Source organism: Egretta garzetta, unplaced genomic scaffold (assembly GCF_000687185.1).
Source record: "Egretta garzetta isolate BGI_Z169 unplaced genomic scaffold, ASM68718v1 scaffold424, whole genome shotgun sequence".
NCBI classification, from domain to species: Eukaryota; Metazoa; Chordata; class Aves; order Pelecaniformes; family Ardeidae; genus Egretta; species Egretta garzetta.
The window spans coordinates 28,839-53,919 of NW_009259489.1; the positions used below are offsets into that span (position 1 = coordinate 28,839).

Below are 25,081 nucleotides of genomic sequence, written 5' to 3' on the forward strand. Positions count from 1 at the left end.
GGAGAATTTCCATTTTATTTCATGAATGTTTCATAATTGTTTTCTAGGAATAGGTCTTGTGGAGCGAACTGAAGTACCCAAACTTGCTGCTTCACAGTCTGCCCTTAGGGAACACTCTTCCATTTTCTGTGGCATTTTTTACTTTATTGCCCTCTCCCTGCCCTTTTCTTTGTAAATCCTGTTACTGTTAACACTTGGTGTTAAACACTTTCCTGCTAACCTACACCACTTCAAACCTGGCTGATGCATGTTGTGGTTTTGGTCTAAGTTAAAGGAAATTCTGTCTGTGTCTTTTGCTCAGTTGGAATTTTAGATTTCTTTTTCCCCGTGGAAGGAAAGGAGAGGGGAGCAAAGTGCCTGTTCTCCTTCATGGAATTAGGAAACACTGGGAACAGCAGATAAATATTTCTAGGTGTGGTGAGATTTGTGAGGAAAGGTAATATTTTTTTTCGTCACAGTTTAGGTGATTAGAGAAACAGACAAACCTTTGGACCTGTAGGGGTTTGTCCCTTTGGAAACTGCGTGGGGCAGAGGGAGGAGGATCCTAGCCTGGGCATCAGGAAGCAGAAGAGTGTCTTCCAGTGACTGCTGCTGACCAAGAAACCTGTGGCATGAGGCAAGATGTTGGTAATCATGCTTCGGCCTGTGGGTCCTCTCATCTCCTGGTCAGTGGTAATAATAGCAGAGAGGAGATGTTTGAGATCCCCCTGACCATGACGGGGCTTTTTGGGAAAAGCCCAGAGCACTTGGAGGAGATGGCAATATGCAGAGCGACAGTAGAGCAAGTACTGTAAGAGATAAAAGAGATTAAGTTTCCAGTTTAAGGCAATATATAAGTAGTGGGGCTCAGGAGCCTGCTCTGCTGCTGGAGAGACCAGGTATGAAGCTATGGTCTGACCCAGACCCCAACCTTGGGTCAGCACTGGGCTGGAGAGCCCTTCTCTGCTCCTGGCTGAGAGGGTGTCCCTGCCTGGTGTAGAGCACTCTGGTGGTGCTCAATACACAAGTGTCTTAAACCAAACAGCTGCCTGGTTTGGCTGCAGTGCAGAAGAATGAAGAATAGCCCTCTGCTAACAGAAACCATCTCCTGTTGCATTTTGCATCTTTGTTGGGGTCACCCAAGCAGTAAAGTCAACTGAAACTTCACCTGATGGTATAGGTGGTGGCACCATGCACAGCCTGTACTGCATGGGGCTGTGGATGGGAGCCTTCTCTAACTCTCCTGCTGCTAAAACTGCTGGGGCAAGGCTCCTTCAAGTCCACCTTTGTGATGGAGCTTAGCCTTCCCCCATCTCTTCCTTTTCTGCAGCATTGATGCCAGCCTCCAGGTGTTAGTTGATAAAGGTCGGATGAATAGGGGGACTAATTAAAGAAAAGGCAGATGTTGCAGATATTTGGTAAGTGGAAAGGGGAGATACCACCGCAGCCCTACCCTCGATGGGCTGTCATATACCTGACTTTGTGCATTGCGGCCACTGTCTGTTCACAAAACCACTTGTGTGTATGTTTGCAGCAGTGGGGTGCACTGAAGACAGCTTTATAAACAATCTCATACCTAACGGAAAAATGAAAAAAATTAAGAGTAACATATAAAAGTACGAAGCCAGGAAAAACTGGAATTGTCAGCCAGTTTTGATGTCTTCCCCTGCTTTTTGAGTCACAAGTCTTGAGGTTTTTAGTCTCCTTCCAGGAAATGAATGAGATTCATAGTCCAGAAGGGGCTTAGTCATTTCTGTTGGAGAGAAATATTTGGTTTTAGTTTATTGTTTTGGACATAGGAAGGCATTCAGGTGCAAGGAAGAACAAAAGGATTTATTTAATGTTTAAAACAGACTGTCTTTGATTCAGTTCTGTGTAACTCAGAGTGTTTTGGCTGGAGAATCAGGATGCAATGCAAACCAATGTCCTGATAGTGCATATCTTTTACTACACCACCTGCCTTATAGTAGCTGACCCTGTATGAATCAGCCAGCAGCGCGTCTTTCAAATCTTAGGAATTGTCGGTTATGCATCTTGACGGAAAATGTCTTTCATACCATTTAAATACGAGGATGTTGAAGAAGCTTTGTGTTTTCATTTTTTCTTTATTTTTTTCCTGTTTGCCACTGAATGCAGTTGAATTATGTTGTTTTTTCACAACTTTTTTTTATTTATTTCTTGATCATTCTGTTTTTGTTGCTTTTTGCCTGTTTGTTTTTTTTCTCCCATTTCGCCACATTTGAAATCTTCCTCAAGGGAAGGGGAAAAGAAAGGGAAAAGTGTGGGAAAATAGCATTTGTTCTGTCACAGTGAGGAGCTATAAGAGGAGGTAGTGAATGAGGAGAACTGAAACTGGAAATTGTTCTTAAGGAAAAAAAACACCCAACCAGTTGTTTCAGAACTTTACCTTTCTTTCAGTGCAAATCTTTTCCTTTTAGGCTCGTCTATTTAAAAAGCTTATTATCAGTCATCGTGTGGTTTTGGTTTTTTTTGTTTTGATATTGCTGACCCTGGAATAGAACCACAGCAGAATTTGGATGGAAGTGGTGCCTGGAGGAGGCCTGGTCCTACCCTCCGCTTGGAGCAGGGCTAGCTTCAAAGTTGGATCAGGTTTCTCAGGGTCAGGTTTTGAGCACTTCCAAGGACGGACAGTTTGTAACCTCCCTGGGTGACCTGTCCCAGTGTTTGACCATCCTTGTGGTGAAAAATACTTCCCTTGTATTGAAAGAGCACATTTACCTTTCCATTTATCCTTCCAACTTTACAATTTGTGTTTCAGATTTTAGTATCAAGATGCTATTGTTAATTGCTTGATGCCATCAGGTTCTGCTTTCTCCTGGGCAAGCCTCTCACTTCTCCCACATGGCTGGGAAGTATTTTTCACCACAAGGATGGTCAAACACTGGGACAGGTCACCCAGGGAGGTTACAAACTGTCCGTCCTTGGAAGTGCTCAAAACCTGACCCTGAGAAACCTGATCCAACTTTGCCATGAACAAATTTAGCTTAAGGTTAGATGAAGGTTGCTAGGTTGGGCAGCTAAAAATTAGTTACTAGAATTTTTGTGGTGATACAATAGAAGTTATTACTGTAGATGGTGTTTTAAGACCACAAAGATTAATTACTGTTTATTAGGTATTTTTTAAACTAGGTTCTTTTGTAGCAGACTTACTCATATTACATCGTTTTTGAGATTTGGCCACCAGAAGAATAGTTTTATTTGCCGCAGTGTGGAGCAGAGAGGCGGCTATTCCTCATTTGGAAAGGCTTCCTAAGGCCTCCCTTTTTGCGGAGCAGGGACGTCCTAAATTTACCTTGCCCAGATGAAGTTTATCTGGCTTTTTTACAGTGTTACAATATAGATTGAAACCCAGTGTCCCCAGGCCAATTTTTAATTGGAGGATGGAGTTCAGAGTAAAGTTTTTTTGTTTCTGTGTTTTTAATCTGATGGCTGGGGTGTGGTTAGTATCTAAGCTGATGCTTAGTGTGCTTAATACTGGTTGATGTATTTGCATGTGTTTTAATTAGATGGACATGTGCTGGCTGCTTATTAACAGTATATATAGAAAAAATGGTCTAGTTTGATGTCTAAAGTGGACTTTAGCAGAATTTAAGTACTCCGGACCAAGGAGCAATTCTCTCAAAGCTCATTTTGTAGTGAACATTTTAACCTGGAAATGCACTTTGTTTGTTCAGAGGCTGTGTTTCAGACCACAGCATTTCTTGGGCATCTAAACTTGAATTGTCCAGTGTACATGTAAACATTCTCCGAGCAAGGGAGACACCCAGGCTCACAGCATCGTTTTTCACATCTGATGACAATATAATGGGAAATGCATCCACATCTAAACAGCAGAGACTTCTCCCATCTGATTGTTGTGTTGCAGTCAGTCTACTGCTTTCTTGGTCTTCTGCCCTGCATCCCTTGGATTTCCTACTGCACCGTGACCCATTTTCAGTTACTCTGCTATGGAGGGGACAGGGCATGCTCCCAGCAGATGGCTGATCAGAGGAAGTTTGAAGATGTGTGTGGGTTCAGATCCCATCTGTCTGAGGAAGAAGTTGAATTGAGGCCTTCCATTTTTCAAGTGGCACATCAGCCATTGTTTCCATTATCTCTGGACAGGTTTTGGAAAGCCTGAACCCTGCTCATTTAAATGTTCCTTCATAGAAAAAGGTCTCGGATCCAGACAGACCAAGGTGCTTGATGAGTAGTGCTTGGCTGGACTTTGAAGCTGTGGGTTGGAGTCAGATCCTCATGCTTCTGTGTTCCCTATGGGCTGACTTAAGCCAGCCAGTCACTCACTCCATAGGTTCTGGTCTTGTGAGACCCCACCTGGAGTACCGCATCCAGCTCTAGGGTCCCCAGGACAAGAAAGACATGGGCCTGTTGGAGCAGGTCCAGAGGAGGGATGTGAAAATTATCAAAGGGCTGGAATACCTGTCCTATGAGCCTGGAGAAGAGAAGGCTCTAGAGGGGACCTTATTGCAGCCTTTCAATACATAAAGGGGGTTTATAAGAAGGACAGAGAAAGACTTTTTACCAGGGCTTGAACCAACAGAACAAAGAACAATGGTTTTAAACTGAAAGAGGGTATATTTAGGTTGGGTATAAGGAAGAAATTTTTTATGGTGAAGGTGGTGGGACACGGAACAGGTTGTCAAGAGAAGTTGTGAATGTCCCGTTACTGGAAGTGTTCAAAGGTAGGCTGGACAGGACTTTGGGCAAGCTGATCTGGTGAAAGATGTCCCTGCCCATGGCAGGGGGGTTGCACTAGGTGATCTTTAAAGGTCCCTTCTGACCCAAGCCATTCTGTGGTTCCATATCGCTGTTTAGCAAAGCAGTTCTGCCAACACTTGAGTTAGATTCAGTGGACTGAAAGGTTGCATGTACTTGAAAACTTTGAAACATACATGCTGCCTCTGTAGTTCATACCATTAATGATTAATGTTGGTAACTAAAACGCAGCAATGATCATTGTCTCCAGAGACTGAAATTAGAAATGTTTTGCAGACCTTTGAGGAAAAAAACCCTATACTTTCCTGTGTGGCCTAAGATCCTGCAGCAGATCACGTGTCTAGCTGGACATGGTTTTGCCTAGAATCTGAAATGGGGAGACCAAGAAACAATTTTATTGCCCAAAACCTGGGGTGAAAAATAAGTGTTGCATGGGCAGGCTAGTGCACCAGATCACTTACTGGCTAGCCTGAAGAAGAAGGAAGTTTGAAGATGATTTTTTTTTTTTTTGACAGGGCATGCTCCCAGCAGATGGCTGATCAGAGGAAGTTTGAAGATGTGTGTGGGTTCAGATCCCATCTGTCTGAGGAAGAAGTTGAATTGAGGCCTTCCATTTTTCAAGTGGCACATCAGCCATTGTTTCCATTATCTCTGGACAGGTTTTGGAAAGCCTGAACCCTGCTCATTTAAATGTTCCTTCATAGAAAAAGGTCTCGGATCCAGACAGACCAAGGTGCTTGATGAGTAGTGCTTGGCTGGACTTTGAAGCTGTGGGTTGGAGTCAGATCCTCATGCTTCTGTGTTCCCTATGGGCTGACTTAAGCCAGCCAGTCACTCACTCCATAGGTTCTGGTCTTGTGAGACCCCACCTGGAGTACCGCATCCAGCTCTAGGGTCCCCAGGACAAGAAAGACATGGGCCTGTTGGAGCAGGTCCAGAGGAGGGATGTGAAAATTATCAAAGGGCTGGAATACCTGTCCTATGAGCCTGGAGAAGAGAAGGCTCTAGAGGGGACCTTATTGCAGCCTTTCAATACATAAAGGGGGTTTATAAGAAGGACAGAGAAAGACTTTTTACCAGGGCTTGAACCAACAGAACAAGGAACAATGGTTTTAAACTGAAAGAGGGTATATTTAGGTTGGGTATAAGGAAGAAATTTTTTATGGTGAAGGTGGTGGGACACGGAACAGGTTGTCAAGAGAAGTTGTGAATGTCCCGTTACTGGAAGTGTTCAAAGGTAGGCTGGACAGGACTTTGGGCAAGCTGATCTGGTGAAAGATGTCCCTGCCCATGGCAGGGGGGTTGCACTAGGTGATCTTTAAAGGTCCCTTCTGACCCAAGCCATTCTGTGGTTCCATATCGCTGTTTAGCAAAGCAGTTCTGCCAACACTTGAGTTAGATTCAGTGGACTGAAAGGTTGCATGTACTTGAAAACTTTGAAACATACATGCTGCCTCTGTAGTTCATACCATTAATGATTAATGTTGGTAACTAAAACGCAGCAATGATCACTGTCTCCAGAGACTGAAATTAGAAATGTTTTGCAGACCTTTGAGGAAAAAAACCCTATACTTTCCTGTGTGGCCTAAGATCCTGCAGCAGATCACGTGTCTAGCTGGACATGGTTTTGCCTAGAATCTGAAATGGGGAGACCAAGAAACAATTTTATTGCCCAAAACCTGGGGTGAAAAATAAGTGTTGCATGGGCAGGCTAGTGCACCAGATCACTTACTGGCTAGCCTGAAGAAGAAGGAAGTTTGAAGATGATTTTTTTTTTTTTTAAATAATGACATGTGACATTTTATATGTGTGTTCTAGAAATACTTAGGTACATGTTGTGTATATGTTTAGTGATATTCTGGTTTCAAGAATCTCCCCTGCATCTTGTTAATGTGTCTGCTTCTGTTAGAACTGTGCAGTGAAATAAAGGTTTCAGACACTACATGCAATTTTGCTGGTTGTTATAGTGCTAGCGTCTGTGTCCTGAAGCTCCCTTTTAATCTGATGTCTGGAATTTGTTTCATTTATTGAAGGAAGTTTGACCTGGTTTTCTGGGATTTGACTCTGCCTGAAAGTTTTGATTCCACATGAAATGGAAAGGTGAAAAGTCTTGGACGGGTTGCCATCAAATATTCAGAGCAAAAGCTGATCACCAGGGGAGATCCTGCAGTAATTTTCCCTCTGGAGCAGTAAAACAAGTTCCTTAGGTTCTTTGCCATTCTGGCTTTATAAGGTGGGGAGATACAGGGGTTTTTAATATTATAACACTTCAACATTTTCAAAGGAGGCTGATGGGTTTGGCCCCCAGCTCTGAGGGGACATTCCAAAAGGTCCAGCTTTGCAGAAGGCAACTCTCCCGTTAAGATGTCTGGGATGGATGTACTCAGCTGAGACATGACAGCAGGCTTCAGTTATGTAAAAGGAAGCCGTGAAGGGAAAGGAATGAAATGTTTTTCATGCCCATTTTGGATGGGACAGGAAGCAGCAGGCTTATACTGAGAAAAGGTGAGCTAGGTTAGGCATTTCAATCTTTGTAACTGTGAGGGTAAAACTGTCCTTTGTGTAGATTGCCCTTGGAGGTTATGAAAACCTCTTGTAGTTGGGAGGTTTTTAGAACAGATGAGACAAAAGATCTGTCGGTAGTGATTTAGGTTGAGCTGATCCCATCTTAAGAAGTGGACTAGAGACCTCTTGAGGCCTCTTCAAGAGTATTTTTTTTTTTTTTTATGATTCTATAAAATAAATATTCCTGACACTTTCAGAGGGAGTATTTAACCTGAATAGGAGTCAGCGGTGAGCCACTGTATTTGCATGTAACTACATGATACCTTTGCTCAATGCGTAAGTGTTTCTGAAAAACATGTTTATTAGCTTTTTGACTAATTAACTTCTCTCTCTGCTGGGGGATTGCTTTCCATCAGACAGTTTTATCCCGTAAATATTGATGCAGAAATTTGACAGCAATTTGCTGTTGATTTTGACTGTATTATTTACACAAATGTGTGCACATACCTACATATGCTTCAAGATCTTCACCTCTCCTTTGCTGCTAGAGCACATAACTTTCAGTAATGTGTTCTGAACTGGTTGGGTAACAGGGAATAAAAAGTCTGTTGAATCAGGATGATAAATTCCAATGGAACTTCATAAATCATGGGAAACCTAATAGATTTCAGCCAGTTATTCTGAGAGCTGTAGAGTAACTGCCCTTAAATATTTGACCCTTGTGAAAGTACTCTTATATTTAACTTCATACCAAAATATCAGTTCAAGGAACAGGTTGAGTGGCGCTTGAGCTTAATTTTATTTATTGCCTTTAAATTGCAGAGGACTTGTGTTTGAGAATGTCAAGAGATAAACTCTTCTTTGAATAAAGGCCAAGGAAAGGCTTGAGTGGAGAATCTGCATCTAATGACTAGATCTTCATTGTATACTCTTCTATTTTAAGCTTCATCCCATTGAGCTTGATGATTATGGGCTAAAAAATGCAGAGGAAGTATTGGCAGGTGAGGTCACCTTTCTGAAAAGAGAGACACAAGGACCATCCTGTATATTTTACCCACGTGTGTTAGCTTGTGGCTCACTGAGCTGCTGAGCATTTCTTGCCCTGCTGATAAACAGCCTGTCTTGAAAAATCACACCCTTTTTTTTTTTCAGTTTAGATACTTCGCCATGCTGCTAGATATTTTGTGTTGCTCAGGCAATGCAAAACAGCTGGAAAATTGCCTCTTTGCTATCTTCTGCAGTATCTTGGGGTATCTCTTGTGCTGAATGCTATACTATATACTATATACTGTATGCATTATATACATATGTGTGCATATATATATACACATATATATATATTTCTTTGACTGCTGAAATTAGGTGGTATTTGGATATCCTAGTTTAACTCCACAGATGCAATTAAGTATCTAACTGTTGATTTCAGTGTAAGATGGATTCTGCCAAAGTACTTTTATAGGTCTGAACCTGAGCTGTGACATTTCTGCAAACTGTAACAAATTTCTCTTAATGCTTTCTAGCAAATAAAATGCTGTGTTTTGTTACTGATGATTTTGTTTGTTTGCTGTGTTTTTTCAGAGCCTAACCATAAAGAAACTCTTCTCCACCTTGTGATGAAATTGGGCTTGGTTAAGCTTTCCCAGTTCTTAGCTGCCCAGCCTGGAGGGTCATCCACACTAGCATTACCTAATGAAGATGGAGCAACACCATTAGATTTGGCTTTACAAAACAGGCGCTCCAAACTTGTTGAGGTCTTCACAAAGTGAGTATAATGGCTTCCTTCTTCCTCTGAAAAACAGCTCTATCAGTTAAGGGATGTGGGGAGTACTGTTGTTTGTCTCAAGAGTTACCTATTTTGTGTTGGTTTCCGTTGCTTTTTGATATTATTACCATTTTAAGTGATAAACTTGTATTTACAATTAAAGGAAGTTTATGATTTGCATCCTTCGTTACATTTGCAAGTCAATTAATAGTCAGTTAAGTGACAGAGGACTGGCTGCATCGTCAGATACCTCTCCTAACACTGTTGCGGCTGAATCCCGACGCATTACCAACAAGTAAAGACATCCCTTAAAATATATATATAAAAATATTTAGATATGAACAGAACCATAGGACTTTCACAAAACCTGAGCAGACTTTATGACCTCTATAAAGCGCAGGTTTGAGTGAATACAGGAGAGTGAGCAGCAAAGCCAGTGCTGCAGCTATGACGCTGTTTTTGCCAGAGAGCTGCCACACTGACAAATGACGTAAAGGACAAGTGCTTTCTGGCACATTTCAGCTGTCTGGAGTTTCCCCTGTACGGACCTGAGGGGCTGTGTGATGCATGTGTGTGCCTTGGGGTACCAAATGTTCAGCATCAGATGCCCCTTCTCACCGTTGGCTTTTCTTTGCAAATAGAACTACGCAAGAATTGGGTTACATTTTTGTTTTGGTATGTGGCTTTTTTGGCTGTGGCTCCATGCAGCATATAGTTTATGTGAGACTTATCTGTGCTTCAGTTTAAAAAAAAAAAAAAAAAAGTACTTACAACACTGGTACAGTACATTGTGTGATGAATGCCTCATTTGTTTGTAACGTGCAAACAATAGTATATTCCCTTGAGATACTTTCTGTTTTTCACTGTCGGGGGATAACAAACCTGCTAGCTGCCAGTTGTGTCCTAGTGCTGTATATGGTAAAATTAACAGGAAGAGGTACTGTCGCTAGTTTACGGCAATAACGAGAAATAGGTATTGTCATGACTTGCTCTTTCTGGTTTATTTTACTAGTGAGTAACCATCTAGAGCTGACATTGTTTTTTTCCCTGTTGATGGCTAGAAGGAGCTGCCTGTTACTAGGCCTGAATGGAGTCATTGGTAAGTATTTGTTTGCCCAGCTGTGTTTTCAGTGGATGTTTCAGATTTCTGCCTCCGGTTTTTGCAGCAGGTGCGTTGGGATCCCGACAGGCTGTGCCGAAAGCGAGCAGGGCGCTTGCTGCAGTTGTGTTTTCGTTCTACCTGTGTGCGGAGCATCTGCTTTGGTTTGAAAAGCATGTGGTTCTAGTTTCCAGGGCAGTCACTCTCCTGACGTTTCAAGAGCAGAGATCAGCGAGGGTGCTTGCCTGCAGTTTGTTCATTCATCAGGAGCTCTGACGCTGACATTTAGCCACACAGCACAGCACTTGCTGGAGTTGGACATTAAGCTCTTCAGAAAATACTTCTGGGACAGACCTCTTCTTTACCAGGTAGGTACCTATCTAGATTAGGGTGTTGTCACGGATTTTATTCAATAATTTCCAGACTCCTTCAGGCTGGATTTGTTTTTCTTGAATAGCCTTTTAGTTTGAGCTGCTTGTGTCACTAATGGCCAGGGTAATTGCCGGATTACTGTTGTGGGCTTCTACTTTGTGTAAATGTATCATGTTGTACATGTGAAGCTGGAGGATAAGAGATGTTGAGAACTTTATCAAAGCCTCCTTTAACTCTCAGGTTGTTTTTGAATCATTGTGGACCCTACAGTAAATATCTCTCCCTGAAATCTCTGTATCTTTAATTGCATTGCCATTGTATGCATATTAGTACTTTGAAATATTTAATTTAGTTCCATTCTTTTGTCTAGTAGTGTGATGTCTGGGAGCCTTTATCAAGAGCCAACCCCAGCCTATTATTTACAGCAGAAATACAGAGTAGAGACTTTTGCTGTAGAGTTTAGTTATGGTGTGGTGGGTCTTACTTTACTGTAATGTGTCTGGAGCACTGCTGTGATATTCTTCAGGACATCTCTCAATTTCAGTAAAGTAAGGAGAACACTTCAAAGCACAAGTTCTTTAACAGCAATGTAGGTGCTCACTTATGTTTTTAGATTGAGACTGCATGGCTATATAAAACAAGTGAGCTAAAACCACACTAAAAATAGGCTTTTCTCTTTTTCTGGTCTTAAAATTAAGTTTTTCTTTTCCATGCTTAACTTCAGGTTTCCTTATTTGTGTGCTGATTGTCCTTGAGTTATCTTTATTGCATTCTGCATTTTTTTTAAATTAAGAACCTGACTCATGTGTTATGTTTAACACAAAAACTTAAGGTGTGATGTCTTGTATAATCCTTATGTATAATCTCATGTAACTACACTGCCAAGATTTTGATTTGTTCCAATAGAAAGAAGTTATTCTGTGTTTGTAGCTTGCAGAATACCTACAATTTGTGTGTGGCTTTTCCATGGAAACAATAGTAAACCCAAGAGCAAATCCAAGACTGTGATAAAGAATGCATTGTTATTTATATAATTTGCTTTTTCTTGCACTCATCAATTCTTGTTCTTTCAGTCTTTGAAATGCAAAGAGAAAGTGTGGTATGTTAGATGTTTGCATGGCTCTCAGAGACAAACACTCTTAAAGGCTGTGAAATTCTGCACTTGCTATTTTTCAGGAAAAAGCCTACTACCCTTCACTAGTGGTTTCCCTTTTGCTCATTCCTGTAGTTGCAGCAGTCTAGGTCCTCTGTTATGGGGACCTTATTCCCCCCCCAGCATCTGTGTCGCACCACTTTTAATAAAGCAGAAATAAGCCAGAATAATAATTGGGAAGATCACATGGTTTAGTTCATTTCCTATACACCAGATATCACCCTGAAGTGTATGTGGGGGGATGATCAAACTGTCATGTTTAGACTATGTATTATGTCCAAAAGGTAAGGTAAAATTCATTTTTTTCTGATGCAAACAAGGACTTGTAGCCCTTAGTTGGATCCAAAGCATAAGGTGGGCATAAGAGATATCATGATACATAGTATTTTTAAAATAGAGGTAGAATTTATTGCTGTACTGGAGTATTCAGCTCATCTACAGCAGACTCACACTGTGCATCTAGTTTATTGTATCTTCAGACTGCATAAATGGCCACATTGCTATTTTAGGCTGGGGTCAGAAAGACATGGACTAAAGACAGGGAGCTTGTCTCAGTTATGGTGGCATGCAGCATTGGATTTGTGTGTGTGAAATGGGTGACTTAGGCAGCAGCACAAGCTATTTTTATATTTCTGCATGCAAGAAAATCCCAATCTAAAGTATGTTCTTCAGTCCCTGGTCCATGGGTTCTTTCAGTCCCTTGACTATTCCTTACAAGACTAAAAGAGTAATGGAAAAGTTAAAACAAGCTGTTGGTAAGCTGGAATTGCCCATATGGGAGCCATGCCTTCACTGGAAACCTTCAGGGGCTCTGCAGTTCAGAAGTGTAAACTCACAGGTTTTGTGCTAGGGAACAGAGAGGAGAGATTTCTGAAGATCATGAGGAAGAGTGTGGAATTGCTTGAACTCAGTTTAACCTCTCTGAGGCAGAAGTTGCTGTGGTGGTAGCAGCACCCATCAGTGGTGCCGCGTGTTGTGCACCTCCAGCAGAGCCCTAAGCAGTGTTGGGAGTGATCCCTTTGGCTGTCTCAGTTGAAAAGAAATCCAGGGACTAATGGACACACGTGAAATGGTGTCAGGGTAGTAAAAAACCAAAATAAATGCCAAACCAGGATAATAATCCAAAATAATTAAGATAATTTATGATAATTTAACTAATTTTATTGCCTGGTGGTGGACAGATTTAGTAGTTTACCAAGGAGGAGTTGACTTATTTCTGCCTGGTAGCTCTGGGAGTGGGAATGTGTCTCGCACACCAACAGATGAATAGAGAGAAAAATGCAACTTAGCCCCAGCGAGGCAGGGGATACAGCTAGCTTGATAGCTGCATGGCTTTCAAATCAAATTCAAAATTTCAATTTGGCTGCAATATTCAGTCCAGAGTCATCCCTGCCTACTACTTTCGTATTCAAGTTACTGTGCCTTTTCTGTTTGCTGCTCTGGTAGATGGCAAATACACAGGCAAGTAACTAGAGGGAGAGACCAGAAGCAAGCAGAGTTGTAGATGGAACTACACAAAAGGAGGCGTTCTCTCTTCCACCCTGTTTGCTTATAGTCTTTGAAGGTAATTGCTAAAATAAGGGACTGGGTCTGAGTCCCCTCTTCGTTTTGAGCAGGAGTCAGTCAGTACCTGAGTGAGGGGTCAGCCTGGCCAGGGACCACAGATGTGGGGTGTGAGTGGCTCCTGCCTTCCAGGCTGAGTTTACCCTGTAGCCAGTGCTTAGTCTTGGTTTAGGCTGTTTGTGTTAACTAACAGAGCTGTTGTGCAATGATGCTGAGCTGCTTTTCTCATAGAAAAGGAGGTTATAAGCAGTGAAGTACCAATGTTAAATCTGGTCCTTTAGAACCATTGTGTATCGTAAGCAGGAGGTAATTTCTCTCTGTAGCTGGAAATATCTTATCGGTTTCCCTCTTGAGGAATTGCTACCGGTTTCCTCTGGAGGGTAGCCGGTAAATTACTCTGTGGAATCTCTATCAGTCATTTTAGTATGGCTTGTAACATATTTGTTTGCTAGTCTTTGATATTGTTTTTGAGTTTCCAGATAAATGTTGTGGGCATGAAATACAGTTACTGTCCTTTTTGATTTTTTTTTATAGAGTATTAATTCAAACCAAGTTGAGACAGTGGAATGTCCAAAAATGCCCTGCAGTACAACAAGCTCTGTAGAAGGTACAGTTTTTTATTCCATAACGTTGCAGTCTTTAAAAGGTCTGGAAAGTTGGCAGAGATTCATACAGTATTTATTTATTCTGGAAGATCAGATGTTTCATATGACATTAGAGACCTGTAAGTAGACAGCAGTGGAATACACAAGTCATACACTAAGAGAGTTGTGTAAATTGTGATACTCCTTACAGAGCATCGGTTTTCCAATGTCAGACTGAAATTGTTCACAAAATATTACGGGATTTATAGTGACTGGAAAAGCCTTAACTAATTTTATTGTAAGAGCCAGAAAAATGTCACAAGGTTCCAGGAGAGGGCAGTGTCTAGCTGAATGAATGCCCCAGTCTGCAAATTCCAGTAAAGCCAAGTAACTCAAGTTAATAAAGATAGGAGCAGAGTAACATTTTGTATGAATAGTTTTGGAATGCAGCCTAGACTTCAAAATGTGGCATAATTCCCATGTGTTTCAATTAGACATTCAATATTTTGGTGAGTGGCTTACCTCTCTAAGGACTGTGGGGCTGTCCTTGCTGATTCATTACTGACATACATCCCTGTGTACCTTGGAGCAAGCAACTCTTAGAGCTGAAAAGAAAATCACAAAATAAGGTCATTCTTCAGCGTCAGAAGTATGACACTTTGGGCGTTTAGGTATGATAGTTAGGAATTAGAATTTTTCATCGGTTGGCCGTTTGCTTACGTGGCTGGTGCTGTATATTTGGATGAAGCAACAAGCTGAAAACTGTGAGCTCTGCAAGAGGCTCGGACTTGCTCAGTGGCTGTGCTGGAGGCAGCCTGACTGAGGGCAGCAGAAATGCCAGGACCTGCATGAACCACCGACAGGATCGGGATCAGACTGAGGGAAAGGAACTGCAGTTCCAGGTGGCATCAGCTAGTAACTTTAAGTGAATGGATAAAATGGGGACATGGTCATCAGGTAGCCCATGTTTAAACATGTAGGCTGCTGTTGTTAGTGCTAGAAATGGAGTTTTATACCTGTGCTCAGGCAACAAGTGTTCTGCCAGTAAGGTAAATTTGCAGAGAAATGATAAGCAGGTTTTAGCAGTTGCAAACTATGCATACATTATTGTAAGCATAAGTGGCAATTTACTATACAAGGTTTGTGAATGGCTTTGGTGATGTGGTGTGCAAATGCATTGACCCTAGGTATTCACCTGAGCGCCGTACTCTGTCCAGCGCGATCTTTGTGCTGTGCCTCAGGAATGGAAAGTGAATGGCCTGGATTGGTAGCATAATGTGTGGCAGTAGCTTGGGCAATACAACTTCTGCATGATGGTTGCTTTGGTATTTTTCACTAAAAGCAGCTTTAAATCAGGCTGACTTGGGACAAGCAGATAACAAACATCAGTGGATATTCATTGCCCAGGGAGAAAATCACCAGTTCAGGACATCTAGTCTCATTTTGGATTCTGGTTGTAAAGATTCTCATCCTCTCTTTACAGCTAAGATATGTGGCATAGATATTGGCATTGGCACACATACCTATTTGTGTTTTCAATGGAAGCTATACACTTTTGTGCCATTATGTATCAGAGTTATTTTGTGCCTGTTTTTTTAAATAACCCTCATCTTGGTTCAACAGCAAGAGAAGTATGCCGCATTTTGGTAGTATCCAGGACCTATACAAACAAATTGTAGTAATCACACCTGCAGTTATCTACCTGTAGACATGAGGAATCTGCAACTATTATTTATATGCTGATGGGCAGCAAGTTTTTTAATCTTCCTGGGTTTTGATATTGTCATTGGTTACCATATTCCTATAAGCAAGACTGGGTTTTTTTGGCGTTTTCACTAACCACCACCAAATCCAGATACTGAAAAATGATGAACAATCATTACTGGTGACTAGTAACCTGTCTTACACCCTCCATTTGCCAGCATTAAGGAGACCAAAAGAACTTTTTCCAAGATTAAGGTAAAATTGTTGCTGCTAGAAGTAGAAATGATATTAAATGATTGACAGAGTACTTTTTACTGCATTCTCAATGCATTTAGTGAACTGGCTGCTAAGCTCAGGACATTAATTTGGCACATTCATGTCATGAGAGGATCCCCCTCAGATTTTAAAACTTCGGCCACTCCAAGAAGTAGTAACTACTCACTTCTGGGTGGGCCTAAAGTCAAGATCAACAGACCTTTAAATCACAGTGTAATCGGAAGCCCTGAGCTATTAGCGAGCAGAGGTTGCTATAGCAGTAGGTTGCTTCTTGTGAAATGCAATCATACGAAAGCAGTGGGTCAGCGTAAGATGATGCTGCTAGCTTAGCAGTGAATCTCCCGTAGCAACTTAATTAAATTCAAATACATGGAGTGATACATTATCCAGTGAGGATGCAGAACAAAAGGTGAAATAGATGGTATTTTGGCTAATTCAGTAGTTTGTGCTTTTTTTTTTTTGTTTTTTGACCTTGAAATTCCATGTCCATGAGTTGACTGAATACTGTTACCTGGAGGATAAGCCATTTGCATCTATAGAAAATTAGGTACAGAGCAGCTTTTTATTTCTGAGAATTGTGAAACTGAATAATAATAAATGCCAACTGCATGGCACTACTGTAGAAAATTCTTCCCTCTGAAGCTTTAAAGTAAGTTTCTGCAGTTACAGAAGAAATCGTCTGTTCCTCCTAGCTGAAAGGTGATGCCTGGGATGCTTTGTCTGACGGCAGTAGTGATTTTGTGCTCTGTGGTTGCAACTGTGTTAGAATGCAAAGGGAGGTATATATGTGACTGCTGCAGGAGGTTAATTAAAGAATGTGGATTAATTAAAAATCAACAATGGAGATACGGATCAGCGTGGACCCAGTCCTGACTCCTGCCAGTGTCCGGGAGCACTGCTGAGGTCAGGGACAACAGGCGCACTGATTGCGGTTGGGTCCATAATTGTGTCCCAGAACTTCGTCTCGCAGAGACCTGTGGTTAGGTAGGGTCATTGTTGCCGCAGATTGTGTGATTTAGATAATAGGCAGCTGTCTTTGAATTGTTTTTCCAAAAATATATTCATACAACTTTTTTTTTAAAGCTTGAGTATAGACTTCTTGCGATGCCAAGAAAGAACAGAGGTCCCCAAGCCCCTCATTCCTCAAGGCAGTCCCCCAAACCACCCTGCACAGGCTGCTGAGTCATACTGAGTTTAACTACTTGCTGAAGCTGGAGAGTGGAGAGGGATTTGTGTATCTGAGAACAGATGTGAACCTTGAGTAGAATGATTCAATATAAAATGAAACATATTTACCAGCATAACTGTGGCTATATTGTTATGTAAAATATATTTACTAAATAATAATATTCCTGGAAGCCTGGGTGATGCCGGTGTCCATTTGCATTCCTGTAGCTGGATTTCTCCTCTTTGCCGTTTCCCAATAGTCCTTGAGGCTGCGTTTGGGCAAAACTTGCCAAGTGTGGTCCTTGTTTTGCATGTGCTATGTCCTTCCCCACAGCCCTGGGAAGAAACCATAAAAAACACAAAAAAGTGACAGAAACAAAGTTATTTTTTACTTTGTGGGGTGAAAATGCAAGGTCTGATTTCAGAAAACACATGAAACTCCTGCAGAAGAAAAGCAGAGCCCAATTGCTCTGCAAAGTTGGTGTTGAGGCACGGCGCTAGAAGTGTTGATTTTCTGAGCCATGTGGGGGTTAACTAGCAGCTGGCTGACAAATCTCCCTGCTTGCCTGGCCTGAACAGAACTGTGACAATAACATAGCACTTGTTGTGCATCCAGCTTGTGCGCTGCCCACGGAACGCCGCTGTGGGGAGATGCACGGGCTGCCCATGTCCATTGTTTTGGCTCGCCTGCCTGTTTGCCTGCTCCTTGTGACCCCTCTCCTAATCAAAAAAGGAGAGACCAGCAGCAGAAACCAAAGCAGACCCAAACTGAATTTGCTTGTTATTAAAGGCAGGAATCCTTGCTTTTACAGGTCCTGTGAACTTGGCATCTGACGAATTGTCCCAGGATGATACGAAGGTACAGATTTCTCCTTATACAAATAGCTAAGCTTCATTTAGGTTGAGAAGCAGCCACCTCTGCTTGGCTATCTGAGCACCTCCCAGAGCTAACAAATGACTAATGCCTGCCATAACATTTCCTGCCTGTTCCTATCCTGTGGGAATAGTTATGTGTGTAAGTGATTATTATTTGAAAAAACCTGTTATGTGGTTGTGGGGGGGAAAGCTGAGTTGGAGGAGCAAGCTCTGCTTTTGGACCAGAAAGCTCTTGTGCTTATGGTGAATCTCAGTGCCTTCAGGGAGCTTGCAGCTCAGCTGCCAGTCTGGGGGGAGCCCAACCTGTCTTGCGCAAGCTTCATCCTTGAATGATTCACGATTTATTGCATCTGAGGAGCTGGTCTCTGAGAGAGACCTTGTGGGTAACTGTGAGTCCTTAACTGGACTTAACTGGAAAAGTGCTTGATGTAAAAACCACGGCAGTTCCCATTGTTTTCTATATGGAGGTATCTAACAGCTTTTGGGGGGGACCATTATGGTTAGTCAGTTGTATTTGATCTCTAGCCTTACATAAAAATAAAAAGCTGAATTATCTGTTTACAAGACCAGAAAATCTTTGTCTCAGTGTTTTTTTATTCATCTTTTAAAGCAGGAGCTTGATTATTAGCTCAGAGGGGTATGGAGCTAAAATAATGATTCAGGCTGAGAGAAACAAAATCTGGTAAAATCTGGCAAATCTGCTGAAGGTGAAGTGGTCAGTGACTACTGATTTTTAATAACATTTGAATTTAGTGGAATGTTGTTGGACTGCCACTTTTGTTAGGTCATTATTATAAAAATGATGAACTCTTTAGGCTTTGTTTTTTTAATTGCCAGATGTGCCGAAGATTGACTGTGAATCCCATGTTTGGAATTCACATGTTGCTATTGTAATCTGTGTCATCTCAGGATTGTATCTCTGCAGTATGTAAGCATTTCGGAGTCTATGTTGAAAACGTATGTTGTGGCAGAGTGTTGCAGCTCACAAGTCTTGCTGGGGGGAAAAGGTTCTCGTACCATATTGATTGCCTCTTGTTTTGATCTAGCAGAAAGGCCATAGTTGACTCTATAGAGAATGAACAGACCTATGATATTTCTACAGGTGTGAACAGCTCAGGAATGAGAAAAGGAGGCATTTTAGGAATATATTGCTCTTTCCTCCAAAATGCTGTATATTGGCTAGTCAGGGCACAGTTAAACTTTGTAAGAGAAAAGCAGGCTATAAACTGGAATTGCATGGAAAGTGAGATATGGTTTGGTCTCTTCTTCCATTATGTTTAGAGTTTGAGTCCATAGGGTTCATGTGCATATCTTAGAGTCTGAGAGTGGTATGCCATATCTGTGGCATTTATTAAAATGGCTAAAATGAAGTGTCTGGTGCTTGATAGTGTTTGAACTGAATTCTGAAAGCCTATAGCACAGCTTGCAACTAAGAACAAATGCAACTACTTGTCTTCAAAAATATAGCTCAAGTTTTCCCTTTCTAGCCTTTCCGAGTCTCTTGTGTTTCCTTCTAGAGAAAATGAATATCATGTCCTGTTGGGCATAGGTAAGAAATAATTAATCATGTTGACTTCCCAAAAGCTATTGATATATACTGCGATGCCAAATACACACAAGGCAGTTTCTTTAAAAGAGGTGAAGGTCATTGACATTGAAGAGTAACTTGGCAAAAGATCCATCAGTTACATCTATGTCAGAGAGGGAACCTCTCTCAAAGCATGTAGGTAGCTGGTGTATGCAACTGTATCATGATACCCCAGGATTTTTTAGTAGTATTTTAACTGTTGTAGAAACAACAATCTTGAAAATAATTTCTGATAGAGCCAACATATGTGACTGAAGATGAAATGAAGCATGTAGAAATGTTTAGATGCCTTAGTGGTGAATTGTGGGAGTGGTAGGAGAATATAGCCAGTTGCACAAGACATTACAGTTAGAGACTGGAACTCAAATGGAAAGGTGAGTATTTTCAGGTTTGGGGAAAGCTCCAAGAACAATGTGCAAACATGGGCTCAGGCAAAGCACAAGGTGGAAAAAGACAATGAGTAACTTAAGCTCTGCCAGTGGGAGCTGCTGTGCCAGTGGTCCAGTGCTGAGCATCACTTGCCAGTGGTCCAGTGCTGAAAGAGCAGCCCAGATGGTGGCAGCTCATATGCAAACTTTGGTGGCTGCAAAATGACGAGTTGTTCTGTGTGTGTGTGGAAAAGGAGGGGATATATGTGGGGGTGGTATATGTTAGAGGAAAATGACCTGATGTAAACTCAAAGACACAGCTGTAAGATAAGAAGCTGGCAGGTTATTTTAATAATATCTATAATATCTAATAATTATCTATTTTTCTAGTCATTGTTATGCCAAATGCCTGTACTTCAACCATTTCATCATGTTTGTCTCACTCTCCCATCCAAGGAGATTCCTTTACATCCCATGTAAAGGAATTGGGAGTAGTAGCAAAAATACCAGTATTCACAGTTATCCTGACTTCAGTGCTTTTGAGCATAGGACAGCATAGCAGTCCTTGCCTTGCACAAAAATGCAGTGCATGAGATGTCAGTACTTGTGTGATCAAATCTGTTTTGTCAAGCAAGACCAAAGTATTGGACTGTATCTCACTGTAGGAGGGTGTGGAGCCATTGGGGAGTGATTATGGTTTGCTAATCTGAAGCCACATCTGCTCCTGTCTCCGCTCCAGTTGTACGATCTGGAGGGAACATAAGATAGCTTAAAAGCTGACAGAGTGGAAGTTCTTCACCCTGAAATTATAGCTGATATTTCTTTTTCTTACCCCTGAAATGCCTTTTCCTTCTAAGGCATCATTTGCACAGTACTGCTTGTGACAGCTGGAACAGGAGCCAGGCCCTGAGGCTTCAGACCAGCTCAGTCTCCTCTCTGATGCTTGGATGGGCAGCTGCAGCAGATCCTGAGTCCTCTGCAGGGAACAGGCAAGCAGCTTTGGCCATGGTTCATACCGTTAGTTAGGAGTGGTAGAGTGCAGATTCTCAGAGGACCTTTTGGGTAAAAAAAATGGTGGCTTTGCATACAACTTGGAACAACATTTAGGTGCTTAAAATGTGATATAAATATATTTCCTTAGGCATAAGTATGTATAAAGTAAAATTATGAATATGGATATGTGTATAGATGTACATATATTCACACATATACACATGTATATAAATACCTTTTGTCCTGAGTATAGGCTCAGCTTATATTAAAATAAGAAAAATTCCCTGCTGTACCTCTTATCTGAAAAAGAACCAGCCCTCTGCCTCTTTCCTCAATTACAATTACCTTGTTGTACACTAAAGAAGGCGACTTGTTTGCAGAGAAGCTGCAGTAAAATCGATTCTGCTTGTTTTAGAAGTAAGTCACTGTAACTGAGAATTTGCTTGCCCTATGTAAGGGCTGGAGCATGGACTTCTTGTGTACTCAAGTTGGCTGAAATGTCTATGTTATTAGACATCCGATGGGATTTTGCCATTCACCTCAGCAGGGTCTGGAGGGCTTCCAGTCAGCACTGTGTGTGAGATCTGATGGGGCTGAAGGGCAGTCTGGGGTGGGCTATCAGGTGTGCCATAGAAGGTGGAAGTGGGGAGGGATGAAGAAGGATGGAAATAGAGTTTGGTGACAACCAGAAATTTGTAAGTTGACTTAATCTGGTTTTACTGGTTTATTTGAATGTGAAAATCAGTGTATGTTCTTACCTGACTCATATAACCATATTGCTAAATATCGTCGGTTTATGACCCTGGATTGTTGTAAACTACTTTTTTAAAAATTGTTTGCTTTGCAGTGGTGTTAAATGGCAAAGTTTTTGGCAGGAAAAGCACACAGTGGGGGTTAAGGAAAGAAATGGAAATGGTTGTCAGTGGGGGAGAGGAAGCAGGAAAACAGCTAAAGGGGGTTGAGTGAAGAAGAATGAATAGAAATGAGCAAACTCTGGAATCACACTAGGAAGTTGGATGAGTAAATCAAAGAGGACTTCTAAGAGCGAAAATGTGAGTGCTCTTTGAATGGGTACAAATTCCCCCACTTCTGCTTCTCGCTTCTTTTTCCACATGGTTCTTTCTTTTAGAAACCTTTACGAAAAATCAGTCTCATCATGGAATGGTTTGGGCTGGAAGGGACCTTTAAAGAAGCGGTAGCTCCTGGAAGGGCTCTGCTCTTCCTGTTCTCTCTTTTCTTCCCCAGCCTGCCCTTTCAAGCATATTGATTGTTCTGGCTCTTTTCCCACACCCAACAAAGTTTTCAGAGTATGTTTGCAGGAGCGCTTGCAGCAGTTGGTAGGATGCTAAAAGGGTAACGACTTTCCTTGCTCCCTGTCTTCTTCATCTTTGGGTTGGGACCCGGCTGCCTTAGGCACCATTTGAGTCTTGCAGTTAAATTTTGAGAACTGTAGTTCAGTTTTTTGCACAAGGAGCTTCTCGTCCTCCAGGATTGCTGGAGAGCCCCTGGGGTCCCATCCCTGTGAGTTTCAGGGTGGGGATGGGCTAATAAGAAGCCACATGAACTACAGATGATGTTTTTTGGGTTTGCCATATTCAGGAACTGAAGAAATAGGAGTAAACTGCGGGGCACAACAGGATACTGGACCAGGCTGAGCAGGGGATTGTATGGAGAGTCCTGAGTTCAGTGCTAGTCACACCTGCCAATCTTCTTCCCCCTCCCTCTGTCTCTGTTGGAAATTGTCAGAGATCTGTTTTGTGTTTACAAAAGAAAATAAAAAAAAACTTTTTTTTTTTTTTCATTGAAAAAAACACACTGGAAAGATTGAGAGACAGAAACAATATCCAGTTGGGGAGAGTGCATGAAAGAAACAAAACGGAAAGCAACAAATAAAGGATTTTTTTTTCCTTTCAAAATCAAGTATATGTATTGTTGCCAGGCATTGTCATCCTCAGAGTCAGCAATCCTGTACATTTTGGGAGAGGGTCTAGGAGGTGACAGCTGAATGCAGTTACTGTTGGGCATGTGACACTGTTAGCTGGGCATGTGTTTTTAAAACATTTATAATTCCTTCCTGTTTTGCATAGCTGGTTTGGAAAGAGGATGTTCACAAGGCCATTTATGAAGCTGCTAAAGGTTGGGTTTGGGTTTTTTTCCCAATAAGAAAAATGTAACCCCCAGTTTTTCTTCCAAGGAAGTATAACTTTTTTTTTTTTCTTTCCCCTAAACTTCAGGAAGGCAGGATGATGTTAGTTTTTCAAAATATTTTCCCTGCTCTCCTAGTTACAGTGCCAATGACCTAGTGGTGTCTGTCTACTCTATTCTGTTTGCTCTGCCGGTGGTGAAAAAGTTCTGCAAGCCACATTTTGCACTTCAAGAGATAAAAATACTGATGCCAAATTTTTGGCAGTTTGCTCTATGTGACCAGGCAGCTACAAAACATTTTTAGTAGAGTCTGCCCTTTGATTTTCATGGTTCCACAGAAATCCCAGTTTAACCACAGATCAGTTTAAGGAACAGAACATCTTCTCTGTGTAAACCAGTAGGGCTGCACTGTAATCTGCAGAAAAATCTGGTTTTAATGTTGCTGTTTTGTTCTTTTTTAATTAGATTTCCTCACCGTGGTTGCTAAGTCTTAAAAACATGGGGCTTTTTAAGATAGAAAAAAGCATGCTCATGCTGTCTGTTGTCCCACCTTTGCGCAGGTTGTGTTAGATCTGTAAAATGATGAGTTTTTCTACTTACTGCAGTCACATCTTTCACTCCTTTTTTAGTGTTTCTTTGCTTTTGGTTTTTTGGTGGGCAGAATGTTTGCATCTGGAAGCATTTTGAGTCGAGTGTGCCTGTTTTGACATTGGAACTACAGGAAATAATTTTATGGTTATTGATAGATAAAAGTGAAAGTTACATGTTATGTGTTGTCTATTTGAGACAGTTACAAGAGTCCTGCAGTTAAGACTACACAGATCTTTTCTGTTTGTGGTCATTTTTGTCTTTTCCTGGCAGCTTTCAATCCTATCTTTCCCTTAGGTATGCTTTGAGAGAGGCTGGGTGATCCAGCTGTAGCATCTCTAGCCCAGGAGCTGCAGACCTTTGCTTCAGTTTCTCTCCTTAATGGATTTACAGTAGGACCTTGGGCATGTCACTTATCTTTCCTCTGTGTCTCAGTTTTTCACCTGAAACACAGAAGACCATAGATAGCAGAGGTGAGAAAGAGGCACTGCAATACTTGGATGATTGCAGATGTGCAAATACTCAGACTGGCTGTGCTGAAGAGGTTCTGGAAGTTCAGTTTGTGGTAATGGAGGCTTTTTTTATAAACTCATTTTTAGTCAAAAGGTAGGTGGTCTGAAAATTGCAGAGAAAAATAATAGCTGAAGAAAACTTCAGAGTTATTGCAGCAGCTAATGACTGTGGCAATTGCACTCTGCCCTTTTTTCCTGCAGATTTCAGATGTCTTTATGTTGCTGCTTCTGCGTTTGCAAAATCTTTGCATGGTTCCTTGCACCTTACAGAAGAGGCTTAACTTGGGGTTCATGTGTCAGAGTCCTGCCAGAAACAACCTTTAAACAACACTTAAACATGGTAGTAGTTTATTTCAGTGGACAAAACATATTCTTATTTGTTTGGAGTATCTACAAGCAACTAAATATTGAAGATTGCAGAATAGCTGAGAGCTACTGAAGATATGGGGAGTAAAATCTTCCTGGGATGTCAGCCTGAACTGAGCTTAATTAAAAAGCCTCAGAGAAATCTGGAAGAAGCAGCATTAGGCACTAAAACAAGCTTGTTCTTGTTTCCTGGAGTTTCCTCCACTCTTGATTTTCTGAGACACTATAATTCAAGTTAACCTCAAAAGGAAGACAGAAAGAAAAATGAACAAGTTACAAACATGTGCTGTCTGGCTTCCCAGAACTTGTCCTCCTCCTCTGCCTAAAATCCAAAACAAATTTGCTCAACAAAATAATCCTTCAAAAAGAGGCTTTTTTCCCCCTGATGTTTAAGTAAGCTCTTTTGCCTGTCTTCTGCCCAGTCTCATTTCACGCTAACATAAATAAACAATCTGGGTTATATCTAATGTCAAGTTACTCTTTAAATGTGAAATATAATCCAGAAATACACTGTGAAGAAAACAGTTGCAGTCTTTCAAGTGCACACATGAACACGTTTCTCAGCTTTCTTCCTCCTTGAGAGGCAGCCCTTCCCTTGAAGTCTTCCCTGAAACATGGAAAATTGGATTTTTAATGAGATGGGTCTTTGGTGAACCTTTTGGCAGCACAGGCTGCCAGCATAAGTGTAGACTGAACAACCAAGTCATTGGCGAAGCTTCAGCAGGGGCGGGGGCCCAGTCCAAA

General features: G+C 41.5%; 1 protein-coding gene across 1 annotated transcript in view; it reads left to right on the forward strand.

Annotated features, from left to right (window-relative positions):
- Nucleotides 1–25,081, forward strand: part of ARHGEF28 (Rho guanine nucleotide exchange factor 28) — a gene marked incomplete at its 5' end in the record, with an annotated part of 91,902 nt that overhangs the window by 7,259 nt on the left and 59,562 nt on the right. Inside the window, 6 exon segments of the mRNA XM_035892780.1 lie at nt 8,165–8,222; nt 8,800–8,983; nt 10,270–10,450; nt 13,705–13,777; nt 17,714–17,760; nt 19,275–19,326. Coding sequence (XP_035748673.1) covers nt 8,165–8,222; nt 8,800–8,983; nt 10,270–10,450; nt 13,705–13,777; nt 17,714–17,760; nt 19,275–19,326 — 595 coding nt within the window.